The sequence below is a fragment of the Pipistrellus hanaki genome (genome assembly GCF_964339955.1).
Source record: "Pipistrellus hanaki genome assembly, chromosome: 9".
Lineage (NCBI taxonomy): Eukaryota > Metazoa > Chordata > Mammalia > Chiroptera > Vespertilionidae > Pipistrellus > Pipistrellus hanaki.
The window spans coordinates 47,078,652-47,095,674 of NC_140511.1; the positions used below are offsets into that span (position 1 = coordinate 47,078,652).

At 37.5% G+C, this 17,023-nt stretch overlaps 3 protein-coding genes across 4 annotated transcripts in view; 2 read left to right on the forward strand and 1 right to left on the reverse strand.

Annotated features, from left to right (window-relative positions):
• The window catches only part of PPFIBP2 (PPFIA binding protein 2), a 203,521-nt gene that overhangs the window by 158,483 nt on the left and 28,015 nt on the right, over window positions 1-17,023 (forward strand). The gene's annotated exons all lie outside the window — the stretch shown is intronic.
• Window positions 2,958-3,923, reverse strand: LOC311627551 (olfactory receptor 5P76-like; the record flags this gene model as incomplete). The annotated part of the gene is made up of 1 exon (XM_084894060.1): window positions 2,958-3,923. The coding sequence occupies one exon, from the start codon at window positions 3,921-3,923 to the stop codon at window positions 2,958-2,960; it is 966 nt and encodes a 321-aa protein (XP_084750186.1).
• On the forward strand, window positions 15,472-16,404 carry LOC311627784 (olfactory receptor 5P1-like; the record flags this gene model as incomplete). The annotated part of the gene is made up of 1 exon (XM_084894344.1): window positions 15,472-16,404. The coding sequence occupies one exon, from the start codon at window positions 15,472-15,474 to the stop codon at window positions 16,402-16,404; it is 933 nt and encodes a 310-aa protein (XP_084750470.1).

Below are 17,023 nucleotides of genomic sequence, written 5' to 3' on the forward strand. Positions count from 1 at the left end.
CCTAAACCAGCAGTCGGGCAACCCTCTCACAATCCAGGACTGCTGGCTCCCAAATACTCGCCTGCCTGCCTTCCTGATTGCCCCTAAATGCTTCTGCCTACCAGCCTGATCACTCCCTAACCACTCCCCTGCCAACATGATTAATGCCTAACTGCTACTCTGCCAGCCTGGTCATCCCTAATTGCACTCCCCTGCAGGCCTGATCCCCTCCCCAACTGCTCTCCCCTGCAGTCCTGGTCGCCCCCAACTTTGCTCCTCCGCTGGCCTGGTCCCTCCTAACTGCCCTCCCCTGCTGGCCATCTTCTGGCAGCCAAATTGTGTCCTCATTGGGGCAGCAATTTTTGAACACATGGGGCAGCCATCTTGTGTTTTGGAGTGATGGTCAATTTTCATATTACTCTTTTCTTAGATAGCATGTATTCATCTGATTTTGGTATCAGGGTAATGCTGGCTTCATAAAATGAGTTTGGGAGCCATCCATCTTCTTTAATTTTTGGAACTCATTGAAAAGCATAGGTATTGATGCTTCTATGGATGTTTGGCAAAATGTACCTATGAAGTCATCTGATTTAGGACTTTTCTTTGTCTTTCCTTTATTGAGAATTTTTAAATGACTGATTTGATATTATTAGTAGATAGTTGTCTTTTCAAATTTCATTGTTCTATGTGATTCAGCCTTGGAGGATTATATGTTTCTAGGATTTTCTCCATTTTCTTTAGGTTGTCCAATTTGTTGGGATATAATTGTTCAAAGTATTTCTTTATAGTCTTTGTGTTTCTCTAGTATCTGTTGGTCATCATTTCTAGGGTATATCTGATTTTATTTATTTGGACCCTGTCTCTCTTTTTGTTGAAGAGTCTGTCTAAAAGTTAATCAGTTTTACTTCTCCAGAAAAGTAGCTCCTGGTTCCAATAACTTTTTTCTGTTATTATTTTAGACCCAAATTTTTAATTTTTTCTCTGATCTTTATTATTTCCTTTTTCCCACTCAATCTGAGCTTTGTTTTTTGTTGTTTTTCTAGTTTCTTTAGATGCAAGTTTAGATTGTTTATTTAATATTTTTCTTTCTTGAGGCAGACCTGTATTGCTAGGAATTTCCCTCTCAGAATTGCTTTGCCAGTGTCCTTGGTATTTGGGTCATTGTGGTTTCATTTTCATTTGTCTCAGGTATTTCGTTATTTCTTCCTTGATCTCACTGTTAACCCATTCATTGTCTAATGCAATGTTACTTATCCTCCACCTGTGTGAATATTTTTTGGGTTTCTTCTTATGAGTGGATTTCTTGTTTTATGCCATTGTAATTCAAGAAGGTGCATGCATTGATTTCAATCTTAAATTTATGGAAACTAGTTTTGTAGCCTAACGTATGATCTATCCTGGAATATAGGATATGTGCTGGAAAAGAATGTATATTGTGCTTTGGACTGAAATGTTCTAAAAATGTCAGTTAAATTCATCTGTCTAATGTGTCATTTAAGACTGCTGTTTCCTTGTTGATTTTCCTGTGTGGATGATATACCCAATGATGCCAATGCTGTTACAGTCTCTTACTGTTGATCTCTCTCCTTAGGTCTGTCAAAATTTGCTTAATATATATAGGAGCTCCTGTATTGGGTACGTAAATGTTTATAAGGTTATATCATCCTGTTGGATTGCTCCTTATATCATTATTGTATTATCCTTCTTTATTTCTTATTATAGCCTTTGTTTTAAAGTCTATTTTGTCTGATAAAAGTATTGGCACCCCAGTTTCTTTATGCTTCCATCTGCATGAAATAATTATTTTCATCCCTTTACTTTGTGTGTGTTTTTCGATCTGAAGTGGGTCTCTTGTAGGCAGCATATGTATGGGTCTTATTTTATTCTCAAAGAGTTTATCATTCTCTCCCTTGACAGAGTATAAACCTAAAAGAAGACAAATTATTAAAAGGATATTTGTGACTTGGGGTTTTTGTTTAACCTGTATGTGTTCCAGTTACATCCTCTCTAAAATACAAGCTTCATAGTGGTATTCTGATAATTAATTAGCTTTGACCTGTAGATCTCTGAGAGCAGTACCTGGAATGTAGTAAACAATCTCACATTGTTAGCTTCTCTTGCTAATACTCTTAATGCTGCCACTATTACCCTCATTACCATTTGACTACCAGTTTGCCAGATTTTCAAACTCTCTAACCATGCAAACATATGAAGAAGACATTATTTAACATAACATGTTTACAAATCTTTTAATAACTATGCTGGGATTCTAGTTGCCAATCTCAGTTAATCATTGTGGAGGCAAGGTCTTAATTATGCTGAGCATGAGTTTGTGTGATGGCCTGTCACAGTTGTAACAAAATGTGACACAAATGTTCAATCATTTGAATCACAGTGAAACATTCAGCATATCAGTGGCCAGGATTCAAAGTCAGCAGAACAAGTGGTTCATGACACAGCAAAACCTTCATTCAGCCATCCATTCATTTATTAGTGGTTTCATTAATTTATGATTCTATGAAAATAGATGCATAGGGAGAGAGAAAGGCATTTTTGCTGTCTATATGAAGCTTCCAAGATTGTGGAGAAAACAAATAATGAATATTCAATTACAAGTGCACAGAATATTCTGAAGAAAATACACAGGGTTCTCCAGTGGAATAACAAGTATTCTCAGTTATAACTATAATTATCAAGTTTATTTTAGGATATTTGGAAAAATGAGTTATACTTGAGGGGATTTTAAATATATAAAGCACTTTTATGTTAAGAAAGCTGTATTCATAAATATAAATTTAGGCTAATTTTATTAGAGGTAACTGACTGTGGGCCTCTGATACTATTTGATATCAGAAAATACAACCCCCATTTTCATAAAAAGGTCTCCACAGTGGCTCATTACATACGAATTAATATATTTTTACCACAGACACTCAGTTTCCTTTCATTATATTTGCAGTATATTATCATATCTAAGCTCATAAAATAGCAGGCTTCACTAAGAAAATACTTATCTTGTGAAGCAATCTCTTCAGAGCCCCCTTCATGTCATTGTTCCGGAGGCTGTAGATGATGGGGTTCAGCATGGGGATCACCACTGTGTAGAACACAGACACCACCTTGTTCTGTTCGGTGGAGTAATTGGACTTGGGCATCACATATGTGAATGTGAGGGTCCCATAGAACAGGGTGACTGCCGTGAGGTGGGATGAGCAGGTGGAGAAGGCCTTCTGGCGCCCCTCTTTGGAGCGCATCTTCAGGATGGTGATGAGGATATACATGTAGGAGACAATTATGACACACACTGTGCACATAATGACGAAGCCACATGTGAATGAGGGGACAACGGCAGGGATACCGCTATCAGAACAGGAGAGTTCCACCAGAGGAGCAAAATCACAGAAAAAGTGATTCACTCGATTTGGTCCACAGAAGAATAAGAAATAGACAGAAATAATGAAAGAGAAAGCATTGACAAAACCAGCTATGTAAGCCACAATGAGGAACTGGACACAGACTTGTGTGGTCATTTTGGTTGAATAAAGCAGTGGGTTGCAGATTGCCACAAAGCGATCATATGCCATGATAGCCAGAAGGAAGCACTCCACTGTCCCAAAGAATGCAGCTGAACCAAGCTGGGTGCAGCATCCATGATAGGAGATGGGATTTCCCTGCACCAGGAAGTTTTCAAGCATATTGGGTGCAACAGAAGTTGAAATAGCTATGTCTGCAGAAGCCAGGTGACTGAGAAAAAAATACATTGGATGATGGAACTGAGGAGAGGTTCTGATAAGAATGATTGTGCTGAGGTTTCCAGACACAGTCACCAGGTAGATGCACAGGATGATCATGAAGAGGACTGCTTTAAGGACAGGGTCATCAGTTAAGCCCAGTAGGATGAAGCCTGTCACTGCCGTGTGGTTTCCATCCCACAGGGAATCCATGAGATAATGTTGCTGCTACCAAATGAACTGGTGATAAAAGATTGAATTAAAGAATTGTTAATTCAATGGTTTATGTTCTTCAGTACACATTGGAGTGATTGTAAGCAAAATAATTATTCAAGCTAAGGTTAGACTTTTTTTTTTAGAGTCCATATACATGCAGTGAATCTTGTATATTTTAAAAATTGTTTTTACCAGAAACAATAGAGAACACACTTCAAATAATGTAGGTCTTTTTCTCTTTATATTATCAATTTATAAAATATTCTTAGAATGGCTTTGAAGTTAAACATAAAAAACAAGACTAGCATAATAGTAATGGTCATTAAACATTAAAAACAAGACTAGTAAGAATAGTAAATAGGAATGGTCTGCATAACAAAAAAGATAAACTTATAATGAAGAGATGAGTAATAGCTAACAATTATTGCAAGTTTACTAAATGGTAGGCACAGTGTGAACATTTTAGATATATAGTTCTATCTTAATTTTCATGAAAGAATATTGAGGACTTACATTTATGAATGAAGAAACTGAATTGACATTATAAAATGACTCAACAAGTTTACATAGCAAGTGGTGGAATCAAGTTATGAATCTCAGGCAGTTTGAAGCCAGTCCATTTTTTTTTTTGTAATTACACTATAAATGGACATTAATACTCATAATGAAGTTGAATCTCTCTGAAATGTGTGGGTAACAAATTATCCTTTTGATTCTCTCAGAAATACATGGATAACAAATATATTATTTTTTACAGCTAATATATTAGTGAGATGCATCATTCATCAGAAAGTTTATAGTTCCTAAAAGTAAAACAAGATTTTTTAAAAGGAGAATTACAGACCCAGCAGGTGTGGCTTGGTGGTTGAGCATCAACTATGAACCAGGAGATCATGGTTTGATTTCCATTCGAGGCACATGTCCGGGTTGTGGGCTCAATCCCCAGTGTGGGGCGTAAAGGAGGCAGCCAATTCAATGTTTCTTTTTCTATCATTTATATTTCTATCTCTGTTTTCCTATCCCTTCCTTTCTGAAATCAATAAAAATAGTTTTTAAATGGAGAATTACTGTTTTCTTATCAGGATAAATATGAAAGAAATTTCAAGTTGAGATTACAAATAAAGACACCTAGTATAAATTTATTATGTAAATTTAACATTTACAATTAAAATATTGTTATATCAAATAATTTGAAATAACAGTCTAAATACTGTTTAAATGTCCTTAAATACATCAAATCACTTCCTAATATAACAACATTTTATAATTGGAGTATTATAGAATGATATAAACCTAGTTTCAACATAATAAGCTGCTGAATAAAGTTACAGCCTAAATGTTCAGAAGTTTACCCAGTTTCACTCAGCTCCTGGCCAGATTGAATCCCATCTCCAAGTTTTTGTCTGTTTATTTTCAACTTGGTCAGAAGTATCTGGTTGCCTGTAAGCTAAAGAATTCAGAAAAAATGAACAAAGGGAGATTTTCTACAGAATATTTACAAACAGTAAGTCTCCAAAGCATCTCAAAACTAGTGAATTAATTAGCATTATGATTGAGTGCCAAGTTCAGAGAGTGGGAAAGATCATGTGAATTTCTGGTCTTATGGGTGGATAAATGAGGAGGCCTGGTATCCTGAGTTATATTTGTTTATATCCATTAAATAGACTGTAGAAACTTGGGTTAATTCAGCTAATGTGACTTGCTAGCTGACTGCTGAATTACATCTGTCTTGTTTTTCCACCAGGTCTTGTGAGTGCAATTTTAGAAAATATATGGAAATCAGATTCTTCACAAAAGCCAAAATCTTACCTGTTGATATTAGGAATTCAATCTCTTACAGCAAAAAATTCAAAATCATCATTGTTATATAGTAGGCATGTTTTTATTATTGTTTGCCTTTGGGGATAAACCTCTGAAGAATCTAGACGTTCAAATGTGAATTCAAAAGCACTAGGGATCATTATCATTCTCAAGTGAGTATTGAGCAGCTCACTTCATACAAATATAAATAATTTTCAAGAGGTCTGTCAAGTTTGAACTAACCAATATTTTTCTTAATGTCTAGATTTTGGTGCACTTTCCGTTGATATTTATTAGGAGTATAAATAATAAATTATTTAATAGCTAAATATTGGTTCTAAGTATGCTTTGATATTTCAGGTTAAGTAATATTAAACTTCAACTATAAAATGGTAACCTTAGCTTCATTCATTCAACATGTGTTAAATGTGTATTTTTATAAGTGTTTTATCATGACATATATATAGTGCTCCTTTACCTATTTATTTTTTTATTGTCTAAAGTTTTACATATGTTTGCTTTTCCCCCAGCCATTCCTACCCTGGGCAAGCCCCCATTGCCCCAGTGTCTGTGACCATTGGTTACGCTACTATGCATGCATACAAGTCCTTTGGTTGCTCTCTAAACACCCCCCCCCCCCCCACACACACACACACTCCTCTACCATTTGTCTCTGAATCAATTCATGTTCATCCAATTATGTTGATCACCAAAACTGGTTTTGCTCAGTGGATAGAGCTTTGGTCTGCGGACTGAAAGGTCCCAGGTTCGATTTCGGTCAAGGGCATGTATTGTACATTGGTTGCGGGCACATCCCCGGTAGGGGGTGTGCAGGAGGCAGCTGGTCGATGTTTCTCTCTCATCGATGTTTCTAGCTGTCTATCCCTCTCCCTTCCACTCTGTAAAAAATAAATAAAATTTTTTTTTTTAATTATGTTGATCATTATATTCCACATATGAGTGAGATCATGTGATATTTATCTTTCTCCGACTGGCTTATTTCTCTTAGCATAATGCTCTCCAGTTCCATCCATGCTGTGGCAGATGGTACAAGTTCCTTCTTTTTTATAGCAGCATAGTATTCCATTGTGTAGATATACCACAGTTTTTTAATCCACTCATCTGCTGATGGGCTCTTAGGCTGTTTCCACATTTTAGCTGTTGTAAATTGTGCCTCTAAGAACATAGGATGCATATATCCTTTCTAATTAGTGTTTCTGGTTTCTTGGGATATATTCCTAGAAGTGGGATTACTGGGTCAAATGGGAGTTCCATTTTTAACTTTTTGAGGAAGCTCCATACTGCCTTCCACAGTGGCTACACCAGTCTGCATTCCCACCAGCAGTGCAAGAGGGTTCCTTTTCCTCTGCATCCTCGCCAGCACTTGTCATTTGTTGATGATAGCCATTCTGACAGGTGTGAAATGGTATCTCTTTGTTGTTTTTGTACATACTCTTTTAGATGCCTTGGGGAACCTTGGGGTAGAATGCCACCTAAAGTTGAATTTTAAATAACACAATTATTTTAAAAACATGTATTTTTTCCCCCCAGCAAAGTGTGTACAATGTCTAGCTTTAAAATTATAGAGCACTGTGAAGTAAAAAGAGTTCTTAATGACTTTCACATCAGAATTAATCTGCCTCAAATGGATGACTACTGATTAGTGGCTTATTTGACTAGATGGATGATGGTAGAAACAGCTATCTTCAGCTTGAAGATTCAAGCTTATTCATTTGCTAATCCTTATTTTAGAAAGTCCTATCTCATCCTGCTGATGCGCAACTCAATGGAAATTCCACTGGCATTTGCCAAACACTGTGCTTAACACTGCATTTACTTATTCTCATTTAATCCTCACAATAATTTGGTGAGCTAAGTATTCCTAATATCCTAATTTTACAGAAAATTAACTGAGGCATAAAGATACTTGTCGAGTATACTCAACTGGTGTAATTCAATCTAGGTTTAAAATTCAACTCAGACTGATGCTGGCATGTACACTCTTGCCCTGGGTCCCATGGGCAGCCTGAGAAACGTGTCCCAGGCCAGAAGGGTCCCCATCTTCTCGTTACCTGGGTAAGGGAAGCAAAACCAAGGGGCTTGGCTCAGGATGCCGCCTTTGGTGTCTGTGTGGGCCAGGTACCCGTAGGCTGTGGTTGCCGAGGGGAGGGTATTGGTCTCCGTGAGCACGAAGCACAGGAGCCAGATGTAGAGCGTCACTACTACTGTCATCTTGTCAACTTTAAAACTTAAGTGCATCAGTTATGACCACTGGTTCCCAACTAGTTCCTGGCCTCTACACTGCACAGTTTTTGCTTCCCAGCCTCAACACTCTGCCGGACTCCCTATAACTGGCGAGATCTATGCTGTAGCTTTGAGTGCCAAGCTAATACTCAGAATCCCAACGTATTCTCATGTGCTTACCGAGGACCCACTCCTGTTCATCTTACCTCCCAGTTCCTATCATGTGTCCTCTTTATCTCAACTCGACAAAGTGGTATACTTGATTTTCCCACATGTACATTTGGTCTTCCGCAGAACAGCCTGAGTGAGTTATTTATTAAAATAATTTAACATTACTTATTTTTAATGCTATCAATTACATGCACTTGGTTTATTTATTTTTATTTTCTTTTTTCTTCCTTTAAAATATATTTTATTGATATTTTACGGAGAGGAAGGGAGAGAGATAGAGAGCTAGAAACGTCGATGAGAGAGAAACATCGACCAGCTGCCTCTTGCACACCCCCTACCGGGGATGTGCCCGCAACCAAGATACATGCCCTTGACCGGAATCGAACCTGGGGCCTTTCAGTCCACAGACCGACGCTCTACCACTGAGCCAAACCGGTTTCGACTGCACTTGGTTTAAATGGCTCAGAAGAGATAACAATTGTCCATCTTCTCTTTCTTTAAAAATCCCCACAGGCGCCCTAGCTGGTTTGGCTCAGTGGATAGAATGTTGCCTGCAGACTGAAGGGTCCCAGGTTTGATTCTGGTCAAGTGCACATGCCTGGGTTGTAGGCTCAATTCCCCAGTAGGGGCCATGTAGGAGGCAGCCAATCAGTGATTTTTCTCTCATCATTGATTTCTCTCCCTCTTCTTTTCTCTCTGAAATGAATATATATATTATTATATATATTCATATCTATATAATCATATATATATTATGATGATTATACAATATATATAATTATATATATTATGATGATTATATATATATAATCATATATATTATAAATGAATATATATAATCATATTATATATATATATAATGATTATATATATATATATATAAATCCTTGCAGGTAGCCACTCTTGACTCTCTATAAACTTTTTTATGATTGAAATTACTCAGTATCTGTAAATAATATGCTTTACTAAAAAAACTTAGAATTTCTATCTTTGCTTCTGCTAGTTTTCTTTTTTATTTATTGGAAACATAATAGGTATAAGGAGAATCCCTCAGTTTTTCCAAGTCTAGATAATCATTATTTGTTCAATTTATTATAACAAGGTCATAATAATCAATGTTAAATATAAAAAAAGAAAATAAATTTTAATTCAAGATTCTATTGAAAAAATTAAGTAAAAATGAATAATTTCTCACATCTAAAAAGAACTAGAATGTGGTAATATCATGTTTTGAAAAATATACCGCATTCAATACATAGAGCTAAAGTAAATCTTATCGGCTAGAGTATTATAAGTAAGCTACTCAAATTTATTATAGTTAAGTAGAGAATAAAATAAATCTTACTGCCAAAAATAGCATGTTTTCAATTTCTTTAATGATCACATATATTATTTTCAATATTTTATATATATATATATATATATATATATATATATATATATATCAAGATGTAATGACTAGCTTAGTTTATTGTCATCTCAAATTCTACATTGCCTAAAAAAATCAGTTTCTCTATATTTTAAGTTTCTAACTATTAATAAACAATCATCTGGTTGTAACTTAAATTTTAATCAAAGCTGAATTAAATAACTTGGAGCATAAAATGTGTTTCTTAAGATTATACCATTTTTAATTAATCTAAATTTTTATATATTCATTTATTGACATTGTGCACAGCTCCATTGCTCACATCAGTCAGTACACTCAAACACTCATGTAACTTCCACTCCTTTCAATATTTTTGGGTTTTTTTATTTTTCTATTCTTTTAAATCTTAAAACTCTATGTAATATACATTTCACATTTATTTTACTTTAACTATAGAAGATATCTAATGACCCCTATTTATGAGTATAAAGATATCTGCTTGTCTATTCTTCTCTTCAGCTCTCATTCCAGCATTGAGTTCTTATTTCAATCACATGGTGGCAGGGTCGAGGTAGAGGAGTTAGAGGCCAAGAGGGGAGGGCAATTGTGGGTCATTAGGCCAGGATGGGATGGCAGTTGTGAGTGATCAGGCTGGTGGAGTGGGGGCCATTGGGGGTGATCAGGCCAGTGAGGAGGGGGGCAGTTGGGGGCAAGCACACTGGCTGTGGGGGGCATTTGGGGGTGAGCAGGCTGGCAGGAAGAGTGGTTAGGGGCAATCAGGCAGGCAGGCAGGTGAACAGTTAGGAGCCAACAGTCCCAGATTGTAAGAGGGATGTCTGACTGCCGGTTTAGGCCCAATCCCTGTAAACCTGCAGTAGGACATCCTTCTAGGGGTGCCAGGTTGAAGAGGGTGCAGGCCGAGCTGAGGGACACCCCTTTCCATGCACAAATTGTGTGCACTGAGCCACTAGTGAATGAATAAAAGCTATTGGAGTCAAGAATGTGGAGAAATTTTAAATTAGGTTATCAGTTGTGATATGCAATTAATTAGAAGTTGTTCTTGCTGATGACAAAGATAGAGATGGAGAGGAGAATTTTAGTGCAGGTGCTAAAGTCCTCAAGGAATGAGGAATGGCAGGAAGATTAATGTGGCCTGGCAGACAGAATGTGCCATAGTTGCAATGTCATGGATCTGATAGGATAGGAGGAAGTATGTGGGATTGAGGAAGAAATAGAATAATTTGCAAAAGATAAAAGGGCTCCATCCAATTCTGATGAGTGTGACCTATCTAACTCAAAACATTTGGGCATTTTCTTCTGTTTATCACATGTTTGACACACATTGATAACTTCAGTTCACTTTTCTATATATTTATGTTATCCCATTTAAATCTTCTGACCAGACTATTAGATAGAAATCATTAACTCCATTTTAGAAATCATGAAATTGAGTCTCAAAGGTGTTAAGCAATTTTCCTGACCTCATACACCTCAAACTGAACCCTTGTCTCCTGGTTTAAAAGGTCACACCTAAGTTTTTCAAACTGTTTAAATGAAGGACAATTTTCCCCCAACCATCCACAGATAAATAATTTTTTAATGTTTTTAAATATGTGTTTATTGATTTTAGAGAAAGAGAAATGGAAGAGAGAAAGAAAAATATCGATGAGAGAGAATAAAAGAGAACCATCAATTGACTGCTTCCTGCACACCCCATACTGGGATTGAGCCCACAAGCTGGGCATGTGCTGACTGGGAATCAAACCAGCATCCTTTCAGTGCATGAGAGGACAATAAACCAACTGAGTCTATTTCTTCCTCAATCCCACACACTTCCTCCTATGAGATCCGTAACACTGCAACCATGGCATCTTCTGTCTGCCAGACCACATTGGTCTCCCAGCCAGGGCAAAGGGACTGTTTTACATACAAAGATGGAATTCAAGCCCTGGTGGAAATGACTCTTGTCTCCATCTCTCCAGCCAAATTTCTATTCCAGCAATTCTTTATCTGAGTCTCTGGACAAAGCTTCGGTCAGGATCCTTAAAAATACATCTTGATTAGCACCTAAGTTAGTTATGCCACCTTCCCTGACCAGCCTCTTAGCTGCATAGCAAATCATTCTTTCTCCTCTATTACTGAAGCAGCTTTTCCATTATGTCATTGTACTATTGCTGACACTGTGTGATAAATTTCATCTGGATTAAAATGTGTTTGATTGTCTTGTGTTTTGGATAGCACGGCCTCAATTTGATTTGGATGATTGGTTGATTACATTAGTGATTAAGTGAATGACGGATTTGCTCTCAACTTCTCAGGGCTTATGGAGTACTGGCTATTGCCACTGTCCAAAAAGATGAATAATCTATAAAAAATATATAATAATAAAAGCATAATATGCTAATCAGACCGTACGTCCTTCCCAATGAAGCTGGGGCTGTGAGGGAAGCCCAGGTCCTGGGTGCCTGCTAGCAGCCAGAGGAAGGCCTACTCTTGCATGAATTTCATGCAAAATTTCTAGTTTAATTTACTGCATAAGAACATACACAGTAAGATGCATATCTACTGGCAACCACCATTTTGAAGATTTGGGACCTGCTCCTTCTTATCCTGGTTTTGTAATTCACTCTGGTGTGAAAAGAGATATAGACATAATGGATCTTAATGGTAAACTTTAGAAACATATGAAGGAATGTGGGGTACCTGCTGTTGCTAGCTGGCTCAGAGGAATGTGGGTGCTTAGATAACTCAGAACAGTTCCTGGGATTATTCTGTTGGGGGGGTGAGTAGAAAATAGTTCCAAGACATTTAAATAGGGGACTATCCTAAGTATACTGAAATTCACGGAAAATCGTCTTAATATTTTTTCTACAGCTAAATAGTCACTATATCAAAGTAATAGTTTTCTTCCTTACTATTCCCTATTTCCATTATAATGTTCCTTTCCATAGTGACCCAAAGGTTATTTTATTGGAAAGTACACTGATGTCATTCTACTAGCCCTAACAAAGTAGGAAGCTAATTGTTCTGAATGTTTCCTATGGTATGGGAGACCAAAAACTCTCTCCTTCACTTTCATTAATTAAGGGAGAAGGGATTCCAAAGGACACCATGACATTTAGATGTTCCTTTGGGAAGTACGGCCTTGCCTTAATGAGCCACCAGGCTCTACAAGGTTTTCTGTACGAGAAACTTTTTCTCGATGAGACAAGCAAAAAGAGCCCTAAGAGATTTGTTCTGTTCTGTTAGAGTCTTCCTTTTCCTCCCATCACGCACACATAGATAGCCACCTTCATCCTCACAGCATGTGTGCAATTATGGTCCTTGATCAAGGGGAGCATTCAGTGGTCTGCATTGTCCGGTATTCAACCTGTAAAACTAAGTGGAAAACTTCTCTTTGGAGTTCAGCCTTAAGCATTCTGGCTCTGAAGGTGAGTGCAACTGTTTTAATTTTTGTTTGTTCAATGAAAATTTTAAAATAAAAGAAACTAATCAACTTAGCTCTTGACCTCTGTGGAGACTGTGGCCTCATCAAGGGATGCAGAGCAGAATGTTACTCTAGACACCAAAACCAGGCTGCCCAGGTGTCACAGGGGCCCGTGAATGGTCTGCAGCAGCCAGAGCCTCTATGCTTGTGTGACTGAAACTCTGAAAGGAAATCGTGAAGAAACCACCAGGTACTCAGGTTGGAGGCTCACAGTCCTATGCCTTCTAGTCCCCATGCATTGAATGAAGGGATAGTTGAGAGTTAGAGTCCCTGCCCCAGGTGGGCAGCATGAATGGATGGCCAAGTGAAGAAAAAGAGCTCAAGAAAGAACCCTGTAACCAGTGGAGAAGAAGGGAATGTCAAGAATCAGATGTCCTATTATGCATCACAATGGTGTAGTCCAGAAGTATGAAGGCATCAGATATTGTACTTCCTGTCTTAATTTTGATTTGTGGTGAAAATCTCCTGCCATGTGTTGAAAGAAAAACTATGGAGATTTTCTCATCCAAAAAATTAACAAAGAAAATCCACCAACACTTCATTTTTAACTAATAAAAAATAGCCCTGCAGTATGAGCAAACACCTTTGGGAACTTTATAAATATTATGTCTTTTAATCTCATAACAAAGCTGCATTACAGAAAGAGTTATTCCTATTTTACCAAAGAAAAAGCTGAGAGTCACAGAGATTGGCATGCTCAAGGCTGGTGAGCTGCCTAGGAACTCTTTTCCCTTCCCCTCCATGACTCTGCCAGCACAGACTGAAGCTCACACCCTTTGCTCTGTGATGCAGGGGTGGCTCACAAATTCTGCCCGGTACATGGCCCCTTGCTCAGACCAGTGTACATTCAGAGTCTGACAATGAGCACTCTGTGGGACCTTAAGCGTGTGTAAAGGCCAAAGGAACAACAGATGCCTAAATTTAAGAAAGGAAAGGCAGTGGAGACAAGCTAGCTGTATTCAAATATGTCAGAGTTTTTCTATAGAAAGGTATAATTAAGCTCCAGGAGATGATTGATAGGTGTAATGCTAGAACTAACAGCAATGGCAGCAAGTGGTCACTATTGTAATTTAAATGTACTTAATGAAATCAAAGAAGAAGAGATAGAAAATATTTTTATTGAACTGGAGGTTATCAAATATTAGTTCATTAAACTTTACCATTCATTTACTCAGAGAACTAAGTCCCACTTTTTGAAATAGTAAATGCTTTCTTATTCAGAAATAAGACATTTTTATGATATCTGATAGTGATATTTACCATTTATATAAGTGTTTAGAACTTTAAGAATGGAAATAATGTTAATAGCAGAAAATTGTGTTTCTTTGAGAATCAGAACCAACAAACTGAGTAGAAAACCTCAGTTTCATTTAACATGACCCTCAAAAGCACAAAAATTGCAAGGAAGGATATATAGGAAGATACATTTAGAAATGTAATCAGGTAGATTAAGCTTCATGAATACCATGCTAAGGCATTTGACATATTTTCCATCTAGCATTTCAGATATGGAAATTTCTTATGAAACCAGGATATATTTTATTCATAATATTGACTGAAATTGTAAATCATGTAAATGGAATTAATATATGAATAATGTCTTATTTCTGAATAAGAAAGCATTTAGTATTTCCTAAATATATAAATGCTAGTTACTTATGCCCCCAAAGTACATTAAATCAAATGGATTGTGAGGCATTGCTAAAGTTTTGTAGGTGAGTCTTTTTCTTTAGTTGTTAATTAGAGGAGAAAAAAAAGAAAATGCATCCAAAAAGGATTTATAACTCTGTAGAATGTATCTGCAAGGATTTTTATTTAGCTGAAGTTAATGGAAATATATGCATAAATAGTGAAATTTTCAGGTAAATTAAGTCCCAATTAAATTATTTTATAACATTTTAAATTATCATTTTTATTGATTTTTTTTTTAGAGAAAGGAAGGGAGGGAGAGAAGGAGAGAGAGAGGAGGTGAAGAGAGAGAGAGAGAGAGAGAGAGAGAGAGAGAGAGAGAGAGAGAGAGAGAGAGAGAGAGGTGAGAGAAAAACATCGATCAGTTGCCTAGTATGTGCCTCAACCAAGGATAGAGCCTAACTGGGTAAGTGCCCTGACCAGGACTTGAACCTGTCACCTTCTAGTATATGGGATAACACTTCCATATAATACTGGCCAGGGCCCTTAACATTATATTCTCACTTCTATTTTATTATTATTATTTCACACTTCTATTTGATAAGCATATCTTTCTTTTCTAATTTTCACTGAATGAAAATCAGTACCAACAAAATTTAATATCCCTGAAATTATTGCCTCACACTACTGTCTTCTCTTATTATTCATCAATAACCCTGACTTTGCAGGTCTGCCTGCCTCCAAACAGAGGAACTTTGCTGTGTCACAACACAAAACATGGAGAAGCATAAAAAATAAAACATGAATATTCACGTTTCCCTCCACAGGAATAATTCACAGAGGACATGGAAGTTGGAAACCACACCAGTGTGACAGAGTTCATCCTCTTGGGGTTGACAGAAGAATCTACACTTAGTGTCATCTTCTTTGTGATGTTCCTAGGAATCTATGCTGTCACCTTAATGGGCAATGTCAGCATAATCATCTTAATCAGTAGCAGTCCTCAGCTTCATACCCCAATGTACCTTTTCCTCAGGCATTTGGCCTTTGTTGACATATGGATGTCCTCCTCAGTCACACCCGTCATGCTCATGGGCTTCCTGAGGAAAAGAATCTCTCTGTCTGTAGCTGGCTGTGTGGCTCAACTCTGTGCTGTGGTCAAGTTTGGGACGACTGAGTGCTTTCTGCTGGCTGTCATGGCCTATGACCGCTATGTAGCCATCTGCTCCCCACTGCTCTACTCTTCCCACATGTCCCCCAGGATCTGCATCCTCTTAGTGGGGATGTGCTACTTGGGTGGATGTGTGAATGCTTGGACATTTACTGGCTGTTTACTGAGTGTGTCTTTCTGTGGACCAAATCAGGTAAATCACTTTTTCTGTGATTTCTCCCCTTTGTTAAAAATTTCCTGCTCCGATATCTCCCTTGTTGAGGTTATCCCTTCCATCTCTTCTGGGTCCATTATTGTGGCCACAGTGTTTGTGATCTCTCTCTCTTACATCTACATCCTCATCACCATCCTAAAAATGCGTTCTGCTGAAGGGCGCCGCAAGGCCTTCTCCACCTGCACCTCCCACCTCACTGCAGTTACTCTGTACTACGGAACTATCACCTTCATCTATGTCCTGCCCAAATCCAGCTACTCAACCGACCAGAACAAAGTGGTGTCTCTGTTCTACACAGTGGTGATCCCCATGTTAAACCCTCTTATCTACAGTCTGAGGAACAGAGATGTGAAAGAGGCCCTGAGAAAGACAACTGTCAGATTGTGTTCTTAGGATCTGTTCTTACCATGTCAGGTTTGTGTTTACCTGTATCACACTTCGGACCTACTAAATGCTGCCTAACCGATTGCTTAAATTCATACTTCTTCTAACTCTCATTTTATACACTCATAAATCAGTTATTATGGCTGTAGTTATCACTGTTATTAACTCCTGTAGGTGTCAAGTGCTTTTTCATATTTAATTCATTTAGCAAACAATAATTTGCATTTACTGTGTGCCATGCCCTATTCTAAGCACATTACATATATTAATTGGCTTATTTTTCACAAAAACCACTTGAAGTAGTACTATTATTTCTATTTTACATGTAAATCATTTGGGGCACAGAGACATTAAATAGATTGCTCAAAATCATGCAGCTATTATAGAAGGTTGTGCATCCAGTGTTTGAATCCAGAAAGTCTGGGTCCAAAACCACTATACTTTTCAATGTAGTTTTCACAGCAATCCCATGATGCTGGTATTATAAATTTTCTTCAATTTACAGGTTATGATGCTGAGTCTTAGGGAGATCCAGTAGGTTGTCTGGGAGATTCTAGAGAAATCAGGTCCGCTTGTTCCATGCACTTAACGTATACTGTGATGCCATGAGCAATCTAATGATTTCAGC